General features: G+C 34.9%; 1 protein-coding gene across 2 annotated transcripts in view; it reads left to right on the top strand.

The window, feature by feature from the left end:
* The window catches only part of LOC121336317 (guanine nucleotide-binding protein G(i) subunit alpha-1), a 33216-nt gene extending 20703 nt beyond the window's left edge, over positions 1 to 12513 (top strand). The window contains exons 4-9 of one of the 2 annotated variants that reach the window (XM_041405334.1): positions 3253 to 3410; positions 4906 to 5034; positions 8071 to 8200; positions 9386 to 9539; positions 10408 to 10622; positions 10724 to 12513. In XM_041405334.1, coding sequence (XP_041261268.1) covers positions 3253 to 3410; positions 4906 to 5034; positions 8071 to 8200; positions 9386 to 9539; positions 10408 to 10598 — 762 coding nt within the window. In that variant the 3' untranslated portion in view covers positions 10599 to 10622; positions 10724 to 12513. Of the gene's footprint in view, positions 1 to 3252; positions 3411 to 4905; positions 5035 to 8070; positions 8201 to 9385; positions 9540 to 10407 lie in introns of both variants that reach the window. The other variant, XM_041405333.1, reaches the window with a different exon arrangement.
* Positions 12514 to 13648: the final 1135 nt, after the last annotated feature.

Raw genomic sequence — 13648 nt, 5'->3', positions numbered from 1 at the left:
AGGTAGTCAGGAATATTTTGTCATAAGTTCTTTTCATCACTTTAAGGTGGAATTACAGTTTGGGAGGAGAGAAGGGTTTTTAAAAGTAAGAAATTAATTCTTGACAGTCATCCAGATTTTATTGATTGTTTGAAAAACAGTTTATAAATGGTAGACAGTATTCATTCACTAACCTTGTGAAATGCATTATGTATGGTTATCATAAGGAAGATGTTTGTAAAATTATGTATAGTGAGTCATAAAGTTGTATCTGAAGTCTAAATCTGCATGACATCTGATTATAGCCATTATTTTATGTATGTCTGTTCTACCTGGTGTTTCTTCAGTTGTAAGCATAACTAGTAAAAGCTTCAATTTCACTGGTTATTCCTCTCTACATTTGCTCTCATGTTTGCTGTAGTCTACCCTTGAGACCAAAGTTTTCCAGAGCACTGACAGTATTTCACTACTTGTTAGTTCAGTGTTTGTGCAGTCCTCTCTGGAGTCTGGCAGTTGATGCTGGAAAGAGGCAGATGGTAGACTTATGTTACTGAATGCGTAGTAAGAGAAAACGGAGGAGGAGTAAATTTAGGTGTTGGCAGATAAAATGACTAACAAGAAGATTTTTGAGGACCATGTTATATATGATGTCAGTTTTAAGTCATCTGAATTTCTCGACTTCAGAGAGCTGTATAAATGATGAGGCAAACTTGTGTTCAGAACAATCTTAAAATAGCTGTCCATCCCTTTGTACTTAGTCTGGTCTTGGTGGTCCAAATTATTTTTTTTTTCCCAGAGGAACATTGCTATGGAACATTAGCATTAGATGTTAGTAGTAGTGTGTTCATACCTTAATTATTTTCAATTTTGTTTTAATTTTGTTGTCTTTAGTGGAAAAAATAGCTCAAAATTGTAACTCCTGGTGTAAACTGTTACATTCAGATTATTTCTCTTAAAATTATGAGGTGAGTTTCTGATGGTTTCGCTCTAAATGGGGTAAGGTGTATTTGAAAATCACATATTCTTATTTCTGTCATAAGACTAATGGTAGAGCAGTGAGTTGAATGTTCTCTTTCTTCAAGTTATTGAATCAAGAGAGCACAAGTAACACCAGCAGGTCAGTTGTAAATCTGGTGTATTTTCCTTTGTGCTACAGGATAGTTTAAGTAGAAGCTGTGTTTTGAGAAGCATTTAGTGAATGTGCTTCAAAGGACTGTGGACCACTTTCTGAATGTGAGATTTGCACCAGTTGGAGAGGTTGTTAAATTGGTTATTTTACATTACATTATGTATGGAATCTGGTTAAAAAAATGGCACCTGTAGAGGAAGTTTCCCTATTTCAGGATAACTAAAGGAAAGTATCTAGCATTGTTGAATAATTAAAATAGGACTTGATCATTGCATACTGCCTCACTTGTGGTGTCTGTGGTAGTTGCCATTTTAGCAAAAGGAAGATGGGGTAACAGAGACCATTTTTCATTTTAATGTTTGGCCTTTTAAAAAGCTGAAATTAGTTATCTTGTTCTACCTTCCCTTTCCCCACCTGCCCTGCCTGAGAGCATGACATGTAAGTCAGACCATCTTAGGTATAAAATGTCATCGTCTTTTGTGACAAAAATGTCAGTTTCTAAGCTGTTTCCATCATGTGTCTTAATATATTGTTCCTTTTTAAAGATCTGCTGCTTGTGTGAGTTGTGGGGTTTATATGTAATTATTAGTGCAATCTGTTTAATTTTTTATAATTTGTTCACAGTTTCTTCTGTGTATGTATAGTAACCAGTATTTGTGTTTGATGAATGTTGTTTTAGATTCCTACCTACTCTAGCTTTCAAAAGACACTTTCAGCTATACATCAACAACCCATTCTTCATACATATACCTACAAATGTGTATATATATGTTTGAATCTCTTCAAGTTTGGCTTGAGTTCACTGAACTGCAAGCCTTTCATTTTCAACTTCTGAAACTCAGTATTACCCAATCATCTGTAAACAATTTCCCGCACATAGTCTTTGATTATTTAAGTCTAAAGTGGACAGTATCTTTAGAGCAATCACTACTTTCTGTGCCTTTCCTGCAAGTGGGTTTTTTTCTTTCCCCACAGCTTTATTTTGGAACAGTAAACTGACAGATTTTTGTACAGATTTGCATATGGGTCTTCACTTAGGTTTTGTGGGCCTAACCTTATGTGTTGCCTTTTAAATCCTCCTCTTTCTTGAAACACTTTCAGTTCCCAGCTGACGCGTCTGAGTCTCTCTTTTCTTCTTCCTCCTTTCCAGATTCATTGTTCTCTTTCTTTTAATTACTGGACAAACAGTACATGCTGTGGGTAGTTGTTACAAGCTGATTTTTCTGGCTGACGTACCTTGGCATTGGATCATGTTCTCCCAATAACCAAGGTCAAGCAGCTACCCACAGGAGAGTACTAATGTGGATTTTCCTTATACCCATCTGCTGTCTTTCCTTCAGTGCCTTACAGGTCTAAGTAAAATAGAAATACTTTAGAAAATAAAATACTAAATTTTGTTGCTCAGTCAGAATTGGATGTCGCTGGTGATGGTCAAATGCTGATAAAAGGGGAATGGTGGATTTACATCCTGTACTTCATTAGCCTCACTCTCAAAGCCAGTTATTATATAGTTTAAAAATCCAGCATTTGCTCTTAAAAATCTTGATCTTTGCTTCTTGTTGGATTACCAAGAGAACCTGGTCTCTGTAGAATAATTAAGACAATGGATATTTTTAGCTGATTTATCTGGAAAGGTTTTTAGAAGTGTTTTTCTAATTCCTGATGCATGGTTTGGGAAGAAGTGATTATTTGTCACTTTTAGAGTTGTATAATTAATTAAAATTAAGCATTTAATGTGTTTTCTTCAGTTGTTCAATATACAGCTACCCTTCTGAAGGGTCTAGTTTGTATTGTAACAATTTTATCCAGTATGTGGTATTTTATGAACAAATATGGTTAGATTTAGGTTTGAGCACAAAACATGTTGCTACTCCTGTTTATAAAAACTTCAGTCAAGTTATAAACAGACCAGAAGCTTTGTCAGCTAACGATAGATTACTAGTCTTTTTCTGTTGTTGAAAAATGTGGGAATTAATATCCAATGCAGAACACTAAAACAATTTGTTTTCTTTCACATTTTTTGTTTGGTTACATTCACATTTTCGGGGTTAAGTAATGCATTTGCTGAATCTGGTTCTTAGGTGGTAATACTTCTGTTGTATTTCTCAATATTTCACTCTTCACCCTGTGTTTACATCCTAAAGGATGATGCTCGTCAGCTCTTTGTGTTGGCTGGAGCAGCAGAAGAAGGATTTATGACTTCAGAGCTTGCAGGAGTTATCAAGAGACTGTGGAAAGACACCGGGGTCCAAGCCTGTTTCAACAGATCTAGAGAATACCAGCTCAATGACTCTGCTGCCTAGTAAGTGCAGTGTGACAGACAAGATTCTCTTTGCCTTCTAACTAGTAGCTAAAGCAGTATGAGGTGTCATGTTCTGACAAATTCTGCTCCCATGTAGATGGAAACCACAGAAATATCTGGACAAAGATAGTGTCTGCTTGGGTCAAAATGCTGCAGCAAAGCTTTGAAAAGGAGAAAGGCATAGTGTAATTATGAGCTTGTCATGTTCTGACCACGTGTTTCACTCCCTTAAAGAAGACAAAGATTGATTTAAGGTGCTTTAATAGGTTTTCTGTTACAAAAACATGACTAAAGTACTAAAGTACCTTTTTATTATCTGAATGTGTCAAAAAATGTGATTACATGATCTGTATCTGTATTACCAAGGATACTAGTTTCTTTCATAATAGTTTTCTCCTATTTCAACATTGCTATGTTTTCATTGTTAATTAATGGTGTCTGTTGGAAATGTTGAGCCAAGAAACAATTAGAATGTATCTTTCATGCTAGGGCACTTAAGTAAGAAAATAAAACATTAAGGAACTAGGAAGGCAAAAATAAGATGGTATGGCAGTAAGTAATGGTAAGGCATTCAAGGAACAGTCCACTGAAGGAAATGCAATAGCAGGAGTGGCAATAGCAGTGGTATTGCCTTGTAGTACATTTTTTTTATGATTCTGAAGTATTTTGTAGTACTTGAAGTTGTTTCTCAGTTGTATAAACTTTTTTTCCATATGGAACATTTCGTTTGGAGATTCACATACTCTCCTGTGCTAACCTGTGGTCTATTTTGTTTTAGACAACTGTGACTCAAGTTTCATAAGAAAACTGTTCTCCTGGCCATATAAATGTGTCTGTAAAATTGTTAACCTCTTGTTACACAGAAAATAGAACACAATGCCTTCTCTATTTACTATGGAAAAAGTATAAGTAAGAGCTGTATAGTTCTTTGGAAACTCTGGACTTGGCCTACGTTGCAAAGAGTTTGGCTGTGAAAGCATACTCATTCTAAAAAATACATGCAATTAGGAATTCTCAATAGAAAGTTAATTGTTATGTATTAGGCACTTTCTTAGACACATTAAATCTGGCCAAAACACTGAGTTATTCTTTCCATATCTGTTATCAAGTAGAGTGATTCTGGGCTTTGTTTATGGTTGAAAGTAACCTGCAGTTGAGTCAATTGCAAAGATGAACATGTTACAATTAGTGCCAATAACATGGATGTTTATGGAACCATGTTTCCATTTTGGAATTTCTAAAGAAGACTTCTTTGTAATGGAATAAATTGCTTAAGTTTCCTTTCATCTAGGATGAAATATCATTGTGTCTCAAAAGCTTATTTAGAAAGAACTTGGAAATTTTTGTAGAATACTGTGTCTTGTGTCTCAGGGAAAACTATTTTATAAAATTCAAGCACCGTGTAATGAACAGACTTAAAACTTCTGTAATTCTTTGTAATTATTTTGTTGCTGTTTTATGAATAACTAAAAGCAATGTTTATTTTTACCTTTAGTTACTTGAATGACTTGGACAGGATAGCACAAACCAGCTACATTCCAACTCAACAAGACGTTCTCAGGACTAGAGTGAAAACTACAGGAATAGTGGAAACTCACTTTACTTTCAAGGATCTTCATTTTAAGTATGTAAATCGTGCTGCATTGTTATCTGCCTATCCAAGTTCCTGTAAAATTATGGAATATGGCATTCAGTGGTGTAATTTAACAAATTAGTCTAACCACATATTTGATTATTTCCCCCCACTTTTTGTAAAAAAAAAATAAAATTCATGTGCTTGACTCAGTTTTCTGAAGGCATGTGAGAGTTGTTGGAGCTCCAATAAATGTTTTTGTTATATTTAAAAGGTTTTATAAGGATACTTTTGATATAAATTAAATCTCAAAACAAAATATTACATTTTCTGCCATGTTAAATAGCTGTTCTATTGGATTCGTGTTTTAAATTCTGTTGGAAAACTGAAAGCTTATAAGAGTTTGCTGGTGTTCTATGAAAGAGTAAATCCATTTTCCCAAAGAGGTGAATTCAAATACATCCTATACTTTAAGGTAGTATTTTAGAGATGGAAGAATGTAATTTATGTTTGCTGTGGTGCGAGATTTAGAAAATAATGATAGTAAATTTTATGTCTACAGATATAGAATCAGAGAATGGTTTGGGTTGGAAGGGACCTTAAAGATTGTCTGGTTCTAACCCTACTTAAGTGGGCAGGGACACTAGACCAGGTCCATTAGACCAGATTGCTCAAAGCTCCATCCAGCCTGGCCTTGAACACTTTAGGGGATGGGGCATCCATAACTTCCCTGGACAAATTGTTCCAGTGCCGCACCACCCTCACAAGAAAGGATTTCTTCCTAATACCTAATGTAAACCTACTCTCTTTCACTTCAAACTCATTCCCCCGTGTCCTTTCACAATATGCTTTTGTAAAAAGTTTGCCCTGATGCACATGCAGCAGTCAAGGTGAAAACACAGGATAGTGTTAACTATCAGCGTAATCTGCCTCCTACTGATAAAGGGAGAATGAGAAGAAAACTCAGTAAAACACACTTTAAATATGGATTTAGATTCTGCAGAAATTGTTCACCATGTCTGTATTACATATTTCCTTAGTATCTTCATAGAAAATACTTTTTTCCTGGAAATGCATGGCAAATACTGAAATATGGATACTTCAGTACAATCAATACTGTAGAAATCTGGTTTGTTTCCTTGTTTTAGGGTTTAAAAATATGAAATTTGTATTAATCCACAAAAGAATAGCTGATAAATGGTAATGAATCTCTTGCAAACCTAAGAAGAGTGGTCCTTAGCCAAGCCTGAAGAGAGAACTTCAGTATTCTCAAGAGCTCTCCATCTTCTCACTTACTTTCCAATGTTTCTTGTTCCCTACTGTAGATGGGTCCAGTCTCTATGGATTATTGGGACTGTTACAAGGACCATATGGTTACACTTCTGTAAAATGTGTCTTTGAGCCAGGCCTGTGGAATTGTTTAGCTGTAATGTTGTACATTCAAACATCTGTACCCGTGCCTTAGGCAATAGGCTTAATGAGTTATAGGGAGGGCTTGAAGTACACTCTTACATAACCTTGAAATGAACTTTGAAGATCATCCAAACACATGAAAGGCTTGATTATACTAAGGAAGAGTACATAAGTATGACTAGCTGCACAGAATAAATTTGTTTCATTTTCTTCCCTTACCTGTTCTGCAGTATGTGTTTAGATTCCTTCTGGTTGGGCCTCAATTCAGCCTTCTCTATAAAGCAATTAACATAGCTTTGATTATTGATTCAATCTGAATTGCAAATAGCAAGTCATCGTCATCCTGTTTCTATAGCCTAGTCCAAAGTTGAGTCTGATTATTTACTAGTTTTTTGTTCAAAGAACACTTTTTTTGTAGAAGTGTTAATTATTATGGAAAATCAGGTTTCAGTGTAAAGTTACAAAGCGTAGCATTAGAATTGACAGAAGTAATTACTAAAATTTAAGGGATTAATTATTAAGATAGAGTACAAAGTACATTATTAAGTACAAAATATATTCTATGGGTACAGCCATTGCTAATTATTTGAGAACTGAAAATAGGTGGCTGGTTTACATTTGTATAAAGTGATATCCAAAGACCTCCCTTCAAAGATTTTTCTGAAGATAAGGAGCACCTCTAAGGAATCCTTCTTTCCAGCAGGAATTATCTTTCAATTGTTTTTGACACGGCATTATCTCAATGTAGAACATTAAAAGGGCAGTGAGCATTGTCACTTCTGCAGTAGTTTGCCCAAGTGTAAGACCTTGTTAGAGGTTACAGTGTTTCTGACAGTTTTCCATGAGAAAGCAAAGGGTCTTTTTTTTTCCTTCTCTACTTAGTTTTTCTGTGGGTTTTTTTTTCAAATTAAAACCTAGCAACTTGGAACACTTGAAGATATCTAAAAATAACAACTGTAATTGAATCCCTTCAAGTGCAATTTACAGTGTTTCTGTAGTGCACTAACATTAAATCGGTAGGGTTTTTTACCTGCTCTGTACTTGCAACCTTTCAACTCATGGAAAACAGGAAAGGTGGCTAATAAAAGACACAAATCAGCTTCAATAAATGTCATATGTGAGACTTAATTGCATTTCAAAAAATGCATTTATTGGAGGGAAAATGAGGGGTTTTTACTATATAATGCTTATTTTGTCTTCTAAGATAGTCTCTTAAAAATAACCCATTTAAACATGGCGAGTTGAAGAACAGATCTAAGTTATAATTTGACTTAGAAGAGAGAGGAGCTAAAACTCACCAGGACTGACAGTCCATATTGTTGATCAGTATTTTTTTTTTTTTTACTATGGTAGAGGTTTTAGTAAAGCTAACTGTATATTTTTATTTTGCAGATTACAATTAACTTTGTTAATGAAGTATAATATTGTAAATCATTGATTTTGTTTCTCTTTCATCTCATACTTTCTCATGTTCTCTAAAATGTATAGGAAGACCTTCAAAGCTTTATTAAAATCGAGGTGTATACTGAGAAAATACAAGATACGGAGTTTTTGCCTTCTTTTAAGATGTTGTTCTCAGACTGACACAGCTGATAATTCCAGATTTTGTTGGTTAATATTCAGAAAGCTAAAAATTCCAAAGTTCGTTCACTGCTTTTTATTTCTGTTTTGCAGAATGTTTGATGTTGGAGGCCAAAGGTCAGAGCGGAAGAAGTGGATTCATTGTTTTGAGGGTGTTACAGCAATTATTTTTTGTGTGGCACTGAGTGATTATGACTTGGTCTTGGCTGAAGATGAGGAAATGGCAAGTACCATAATGTTGAAGAAGAGAATAGTTAGAATAGCACAGAAACTAAGCTTTGAAGGAAAGCTATAAATGGGTGTTTTGAAGTATTACTGCTTTATAAGATGAATGGGGTTTGTACAAAAGGTCTCAGTGAATGGTGATACTCTCCTAAGGAATACTAAGAGATAAGTATTCTTTTACCTATACTTTTCATGTTTTAAAGGAAGCATAAATTAATGAGGCTACATTGTCAGTAATACACATTTTAGTCTCTTTATGGATACTAGAAGTACATAGTAAGAAATTATTTCATTTACCTGTATCTTCTTTACCACATTTTGTTTTCCTTTCCATCCTCAGTCTTCAGTTTTTGTTTCTTTCTAACTGTGTTTCTCCAATCTCTTGTCTTAGTTGCAGAAATGTTTCTCTTCTTTTTCCTTTCCAACGCCCTCGGCTCCTTTCTCCTCTTTCAAGAGTTTGCTCCTTCCGTGTCACTGTGCACAGGGTGCATTTTACTGTCTTGAGTGGTCTGAAGTGATGTTTACCTCTGTATGTGAATCATTAACAGACTCTTGTGCTCTTCCTTGTGTTCTGCAACTTTCTATAAAATATAATTTGGGGAGGAAAGAGAAATAAGAAAACCTTTCAAGTCAAATATAGTGTCAAAGAAGGTCGTAGCTAGCATCCTGCTACTTAAATGACTAGAACTTGGCCAAAGTACTTACATGTTGGATAATTTTTCTACAGAGTTAAATATTATGGTAAGAGTTAAAATACCTGCTTACTTGATTCTCTAGTTTTGTAGAACTTTCTTCCTTATTCTGGAATATCAGCTAGGTGCAGAATTTATTTTCAATTTCCAGAAGATCTAATCAGTGTTAAGACAAATTCAGGTAACTCAGCAATTCTTGTAGAATATCTGTACTGCAAAATGTGAAAACATTTCACACCAAAAAAAAATCTGAAATATTGAAAATTTAAACCTGGAAATGAGAAAAAAGAAGTTGCTTAAACCCTGCTTGTGGAAGTGATCTTTGTGGTAGTCTTGGCCTCTCTGTATTTCCCTGCAGTAAAATGTGATTTTGTTTGCTAAAAACTTAGTTTTGTAACTGGTTCATTAGTAAGTAATCAAAAATATGTATCCTTATTTTACTACTGAAGTCTGATAAAATATAAAGTGATGGCTTTTTTTTTCAATTACAGAATCGGATGCATGAGAGCATGAAATTGTTTGACAGTATCTGCAACAATAAATGGTTCACAGACACTTCTATTATTCTGTTCCTGAACAAGAAAGACCTTTTTGAAGAAAAAATCAAAAGAAGTCCTCTCACTATTTGCTACCCTGAATATGCAGGTATTGGAGTGGTGCAGATGGTCAAGGGTTTGGGTTTTTTTTTTGTTAAAATAACTAATTTTCGATGCCCAGATCATGAGGAGTTGTATTACTTCAGGCATCTAAAACAGATGGGGGTTGTTTTGATGGGTCACAAATAAAATACTGCTGAAGTCTTTTTAACCAGGTGAAGTATACTGCTCCTCTGATAGCATTTACATGTTACTGCTGCAACTGTTCAGGCTCATTTATTTAGCCTGTTCTTATTTCTAAGAAAAAAACCCCTACTTTTGTACTTTGATATAAGTAGGAATTCCTGAGGTACATAAGAGGTTTCTGAACAGGCAGTGTACAAACATTTTGACATTGTGGCTTATTCAGGAAATACACAGCGAAAGAGCATGATGTAATTTAACAAGTCTTAGCATCTTTATGTATCATTTTCATTGTAACTTCAGACAGAAAATAGCATGTTGGAGGTAAAAAGCTTGAGAGAAACATGTATGCCAAGTGTCTTTAACAGAGTGTGGGAAAACCCCAAAGCTTTTAAAAACATAAAAATTTAAAGCAAGCAACTTAAATCAAGGAAACAAAATATCCTAAACTAGGAAAGTGATTGGTCATTAATGACTTGTTCCTCTGGCACTTCAGTAAATAACTATTCCTGCACCTGGAACTGAATTGGGTGCTAAGTTTTTATTATTACAAATGCATCCAAAAGGTATCCTTCCAAGGTTTCTTTTAATGGTATCTCAAAGCAATGGCTGTGGAATTCCTCCTCTTCAGGTTTAAGTTAACTGTTTCCAAAGAACCTCCTCCTTCAGAGATAGTGTGCGTCTTGTTCTTCCTCTGTTGGAAATCTGCTTACTGAGCAATTTTCTTCTTCTAGGGTCAAACACTTATGAAGAAGCAGCTGCTTACATTCAGTGTCAGTTTGAAGATCTGAACAAGAGGAAAGACACAAAGGAAATCTACACTCACTTCACGTGTGCCACAGACACAAAAAATGTGCAGTTTGTTTTTGATGCTGTAACTGATGTCATTATTAAAAATAACCTTAAGGACTGTGGCCTCTTCTGAGAACAGACAGAAGGTTGTTAAATGGTAAATTACACACCTGAAAACAGGACTTAAACATTTGGAATATGCCCACCCTGTGTAAAACCTGCATAGAAATACTTAATTCTCTTTTATTTTATTTTTAGGTTTGGAGATAGACTTCGCACAATTCTAACCTGATTCTTTTCAAGGTGAAAGAAGTACAAAATGCATTGTGCTCAATGATAGATCAGTACTGTACTTGCCTGTTTTAACAGCTTTATTTATGTTTGTCTTGTAAATTTAAGTAATTAGTTAACACTGAGATGTCAGTTGATTGTATGTAAACTTACAGTTGTAGTAATGTATTTGTATAAACGTTGAACGGAATATTTTAGTAATTTGATGTCCTCTAAAACATTCCTCTAAAATTTCCATGTTTTATGAAGATACTCTTGGAGGAGACAGACACTTTTTGCCTTTGGATTATTTAAACATCTTGTAAAATTAAATTTTCTTTTCATCTTAAGGGTGCATGCTGCCTTATTCTTTACTTTTGTTGGTAATACTGTATATGGCGTTAGCTTTTTTGATATTTAAACAGCCTCATACACCTTCTCAGACTTAAAGAAACATAACCAATAAACTTATTTTTTGCCTTAAGTTTTGAAAAAAAAAAACTTTTATAAATTTAGGATAAACGCAAAGATTATTTTAAAGTTTAAATGAAATCCACACTTTATGAAATCCAGGCTTGCAGTGGAAATGTGGCAACACTGGGAAATTGTTTAAGGGTCAGCTACAACTGAAGCGGATAGAAATGCTAAAAAGGAAGTTGTTAAAATATTTATATCAATAAAAAAAATGATGCTGTGGTCTTTACTCAGTGGGTTGAAAGGACAAAATACCTTTGGGGTGTTTTAAATACAGCAAAGGCTGGACTTCAGAGTAATGTTTTTTCTGCTTACTTAAAACATAAATTCATGTTCTCCTTAAACTTTTTGCTATTTTCTGGTAATAAAGCTAGTTAGATAATTTAATAACCATAGAAAGATTGTGTTCTCCCACGAGACAAGGGGGCTTCACAGATTTAAGGAAATTCCTGTTGCATATAGCAAGAATCTTCAGTGTTTTGGGTAGGGTGTTCTAGTGACTTAGAAGTGCTATTTTTAAATTTCCTCTTTAATTATAGCCTCACAATTTCTTACAGGTTAAAAATTATTTTCTTCTGGTTATGCTTTCATTATGTGATTTGCTGTCTTAGGTACCTATCATCCATTGCCTTAGGGATAGTGCCAAAACTGATTTTTTTTAATACAGTTTTTAAAAGGAATAAGCTCCTAACTGTAAATAAGTTGATGGTTGTCTTAAGTGTATGTTGTCATCTAGAAAACACAAACGTACCAAACCTGGAGATACAGTTTTCTCTAATTGTTAAAATATTTCAGGCAGCTACAGTACACCATAAGTTCTTTGAGAAGTAAATAAGTCTTGGAGCCTGTGGCTATTTTTCTATATTATCTTAGCATTTATGTTCTTAGAAATGTTCAAAATATTGAAGTCATTGTTCTATTGTTTAAATTTTGATTGTGTATGTGTTTAAGTTAGGCCTCTGCTTGAGTAAAACTTACCTGCCCTTCTCATTCTTTAATGCTTTCTTTGTTAGGTACAGAATTGCTAAATGCATTTTAAATGAAAGATTAGAAAGGAGATAAGTTATTGCTGGAGGTTGTTAAATATGTTGATACATTATGAGCTGTTTCAGCAGTTATGGTAAGCAATCTGTATATCCTGGGCTGCTTTAAGTGTGCTTTACGGTTCTGGATATGATTTTAAATCTCACTGAACTACTTTGTGGAATTGTATTTACACCTACGTTCCAGCTGGTTTTTGTACTTAATGTAAAACAAAAATTGGGATTAATCAAATTAAATAAATCTAAATTTTGTGCCTTGCTTGAAAGAAATGTTTTTCATTAAATGTGCTGATGGAAATCTTTTTGCATCCATTCTGTGGAGGTAACTGAGTAGTAAAAATGAGAAGATAGAAAGTCAAGAGTAAATGTAGAAACTTTGTGGTAGAAGCATTAGGGGTTTTTTATTAATTAATGAATACTTTTCTTAGCACCTTCAGTTAGAGAATTTTTGGAATTTTGTAACTTGTGGTTTATGAAAAACAAAACAAAATTGTGAGCTGATTTGCCTTGCTAGTCCACAGATAATTTTGTTTTTTCTGACCTGGTGCATAGCCAGCAGGGATGTTTCCTTGTAGAGGAGCTGCACTGGTAGATAATCTTTGTCCAGAGATAAAGTTGTCAGCCTAGACCACTTCTCTAGGAAAAGCTCCAAGAAGATTTGCATGCAGTTGTGGTGGGAGCCACACACTTAGTTTTCACTACAGCTGTAGTAAGGCTCCACGTCTCTGTTCCATCAGGAGCCTGCTTCTCTGTCGGAGCACTGCAGAAAATGGAGGAAATGCTGCAGGTACACCAATGTCTAAGGGGGACCATCTTGGCCCTCAGCAGCCTGAGCTCTGTTCTCTTCCAGTTCCCCATTCCTCTGATTTTGACATGCAGAGTGTGCAGGCAGACTGCTTTCTCTAGCATGACACAAAGAAGTTCTCTCTATTACCTATGAAATTCCTTCTGGATATTGTAAATGCAGTATAAGTAAAAAAAACCAGACCCTTGTGCAGACTTCTCCAGCCCTGTGGTCTTGAGCATGTCTGTGGTTGTCTCTCAGTAAAATGCAGCTGTCATTAAGCATGTAGTTATTTTTAAGAGGCTTAACACTGTGAAGGGTGGTTTGGAAAATTTGCTATTTGGCTTCATTATGCCACCTATGGAATCTGGAGGTTAATTTGATGTTAAGTGTAGTAATCTCTCATTAACTAAAACAAGGTCCAGGATCACAGCATGGGAGCAATATAGATTTGCTGGATTGCTGTTTCTGGTTCCACGTAGGCAATTAGCAGCTTCGTGATTTAAAGTGTACTTTAAACCTTAGGGACCAAAAGAGATCCATCTGCAGCATGCTGAACAGCATGGTGGCTGGTGTGCATTCAGAATTTGGGAAAATTAAAGGATAATTGTC

This window comes from Onychostruthus taczanowskii, unplaced genomic scaffold (assembly GCF_017590055.1).
Source record: "Onychostruthus taczanowskii isolate IOZ18803 unplaced genomic scaffold, ASM1759005v1 scaffold23, whole genome shotgun sequence".
Classification (NCBI taxonomy): Eukaryota; Metazoa; Chordata; class Aves; order Passeriformes; family Passeridae; genus Onychostruthus; species Onychostruthus taczanowskii.
Note: the sequence above shows the minus strand (reverse complement) of the source record. Positions and strands in the feature narration are given on the sequence as shown.